Genomic DNA, 3,124 nt, shown 5'->3' on the forward strand with positions numbered 1-3,124 from the left:
CCGGGGGGGTCCCTGCCAACAGGGAGCATCTGGGTGAGCTACCAGGACAGCCGTGCCCACACCACCCATCCCACGCCCCTGCCCAAACTGCTCCATGAACACGGGGTGCCCCAGCCAGCAAAGCCCTTCCCCAAGGAGCTGGGGCATGGGGACACCCCCACACCTGCCACACACCTGCCTTGGGGACAGCCTCCCACCACCAGCCTTGTCACCTGGGAGGGGGTTGGGGCCCCCCAACAGGCAGAGCCCTGCGACCATGGCCTTGTGGTGCTCACAGCAGAGGTAGCTCTTGTCGATGGCTGTGGGTGGCTCCGTGGGGCCGGGCTTCTTCTTGTCCTTCCTCCGTTTTTTCTGGCCTGAATGACAGCAGGCATCGGCTGGTAAGGCAAGGCAGCAGCCAGGGGTGCTTTCTGGAGACCAGTCACCCCCAGCCCCTGTCCCACCCACAAGGCAAGCAGCAGAGCTGCTCTCTGCCACCCCAAAAAGTCACCCTTGGCCCCTGCCCCTTCCCGGCTGCCCCACGTACCTGGGAGAGGTGCGGGGGCCAAGAGCCGGGCCTCCGACTGCACCACGTTCCAGTTGCGGAGGAAGATGAGGCGTCGGAAGTAGCAGGTGCCATCCCCCTTCACGTCCTCCACGACGTACTCCCCACTCAGGGGGCTGGTGTCGCGGTGCTGCACTGTCCGCACCCCGATGTCCCCTCCCACGGACAGGAAGGGCACCTGCAGGGAGGACAAGGACCGGGGTGAGGAAGGAAAGGGGAACAGACCAGTGGAGCTCCCGCTATCCTGACCATGGCTACACAGGCAAGACGAAGTGGACACACTGCGGGAGCAGCAGGATACACTGTAGGCAGCCACAGGGGAGTTGGGGACCAGCATATGGGACACCAGCTTCCCTCCTGTACTCAGGTGTTAGGGTACAGGGAGCAAACACACCAAGATTTTTGCAAGGGCTCAGGTTTGGGGAGTTAGGGCAGGAAGGAGAGACAGAAGGGACAGAAGTTACAGTCAGGATTAGGAGGAACTGGATGCTGTCAGGGTTTTGGGATGCTTGGTTTTCTTAGGGTGCTTGGTTTTCTTGGGGTGCTTGGTTGGAGGCCAAGGATTTCACACTGAATCCTGCAACACAGGCATCTCAAATCCTGTCTCCAAGCAAAGGCAGCCAGTTGGAGGGGAAAAAACAACAGAGCTACCCCTCAGGCCAGCCTCCTCTCCACCAAGGCAGCCAGGTCACGCGGTGCAGCCTGGTCTCCCTTGGAGAAGAGGGACTGAGGGCTGATGGAGAGCCAGCCTGGCCCTGGTTTTGGGGAAGCCAAGGGGGCCGGGGGGTATGGCTCACCTGCTGCTGGGCAGGGAGGCCCGGCGGGGCCAGCTCCATCACCTTCCCCGACAGCTCTGCCTGGATATCTGCCATGCCCTCGTAGTGCTGCTCCCTGTGCAGGGCCACGGTGACCAGGCGCCCGAAGCCCGCGCTGGTGGCCAGCTGCCTCCGCCCTTCCTCCGTCCCAAAGAGCCACTCGGTTTCTCTGCCCTGCGGGACTGCAGAAGGGGCTGCCGTCAGCCTGGGTCAGTCCCGATCCCTGAGCGACCACCCTGGCCTCCAAGAACGGCAAGGCATCATGAGCAGGTACTGCTGTGTGCCTGGAGCCATGCTCCACAACCATTAGGAGAGCCAGTACTTTCCCTGTTTTGGGCAGGCTCATGCAGGAGGCTGGAAAAGCCACATCTCACGAGAAGAGAGTATCCAACAGCCTCAACATCCATCTCCACGCTGTGCTGAGCTCCAGGCTTTGCAGGCATGCAGGGAGCGAACGGCATGGCTGGCAGAGCCCAACACATCTCCGCAAAGTGCCAGTGCAAAAGCAAAGCACAGCTTCAAGCACCACAGCCCAGCGACAGGCAAGTCAGGACACGCACAGACCAGCACCGCCTTTCCAGCTGCCTCTTCTGTGCTCTGGCTTTACACAGCAATGTGCTACAGCAGCTGTCACCAGCATCGGGGCAGGAATTGCCACCTTGGAGACAGGGCAGCCAGCGTCCCTCTGCTGCCAGATGGGCACACACTCAGCCAGCAAGCTCTGTGCTGCGCTGGAGCTTGAGCCACCAGGCAAACAAATTTCCCACCACAAAGCCAACACTAAACCATCAACTGAACCCCGCACAGGTGGGTGATTTTGCTCTCCAACTCTGATTTCAGCAGGGGCAGGACCACTGGCCATTTTGCAGCTCCTGGCCAGAGCACTGTCTCATTGCAGGCTGTACTCACTGATGAAGATGGCAAAGTGATTGTCCCGGGAAGGTTTCACCGAGGGGCTGTCGACCACATGCAGCGTGTAGCGAGGCCTCCTGCTCTCTTTGTCGCACAGATCCAGGGAAACCTGCTCCCTGCAGGGGGTTTTCCTCAGCTGGCTGCAGAGCAGGGCGTAATGCTGCCTGTCCTTCACCGCTGCCACCAGCAGCTCCGCGCTCTCCACCCGCATCGGCTTGTCCTGCTCCTCAGGACAGATCTCCAGGATCTGTGGTACCGAGCTGGAGATCTTCCTGAACTTTGTCATGACATAGACAAAGACTGGTAGGACAAACTTCTGCTTGTCCCCACTGCTGGTCACCTGATGGACACGCACAACCCAGCCTTCCTGGGAGAAGAATTCCACCGCTTTCTTCAGCACATGGGCTTGAGCCAAAGAGACGCAGAGGTAGCGCCCTCCTACCTGCAGGACCCGGCTGATCTCGACAAACATCTTGTCCACCTTGGCTAGAGTGGCCTCTTCTTCATCAGTGAGGATGGCATCCAGCGTGCCTTTGTCCAGGACGACCTGGAAGTGGGCATCAGGGAATTCCATCTGAAGCATGTCCATCACCAGGTAGCTCATCTTTGGCCTCTTGCTCCCGCTCCGCTCTTGCATCTGACGGATCACGCCATCGCTGATATCAATGTTGACGATGTCTTCACACATCCCCACATCGTACATCTGCTCGCTCAGCTCCGAGTTCCCGCAGCCCACCACCAGAACCTGGGGAGTGGCACAAGAGCAGCGTGATGGAACGCCCTGGAAACGTGCCCCAAAATATTTCACGAGCAAATATCAGCCACGGCCACAAGCCCTCTGTGCAAACCACAC

The 3,124-nt window shown here is 59.8% G+C and overlaps 1 protein-coding gene across 2 annotated transcripts in view; it reads right to left on the minus strand.

The window, feature by feature from the left end:
• METTL13 (methyltransferase like 13) overlaps nucleotides 1-3,013 on the minus strand; it is a 4,574-nt gene extending 1,561 nt beyond the window's left edge. Inside the window, exons 1-5 of one of the 2 annotated variants that reach the window (XM_010078858.1) lie at nucleotides 2,714-3,013; nucleotides 1,342-1,533; nucleotides 527-722; nucleotides 213-356; nucleotides 1-38 (exon numbers count right to left, since the gene is read on the minus strand). The exon at nucleotides 1-38 is cut by the window's left edge and continues 187 nt beyond it. In XM_010078858.1, the coding sequence (XP_010077160.1) occupies nucleotides 1-38; nucleotides 213-356; nucleotides 527-722; nucleotides 1,342-1,533; nucleotides 2,714-2,974 (831 nt within the window). In that variant the 5' untranslated portion in view covers nucleotides 2,975-3,013. Of the gene's footprint in view, nucleotides 39-212; nucleotides 357-526; nucleotides 723-1,341; nucleotides 1,542-2,268 lie in introns of both variants that reach the window. The other variant, XM_010078857.1, reaches the window with a different exon arrangement.
• Nucleotides 3,014-3,124: the final 111 nt, after the last annotated feature.

Source organism: Pterocles gutturalis, unplaced genomic scaffold (genome assembly GCF_000699245.1).
Source record: "Pterocles gutturalis isolate BGI_N339 unplaced genomic scaffold, ASM69924v1 scaffold20473, whole genome shotgun sequence".
NCBI lineage: Eukaryota > Metazoa > Chordata > Aves > Pterocliformes > Pteroclidae > Pterocles > Pterocles gutturalis.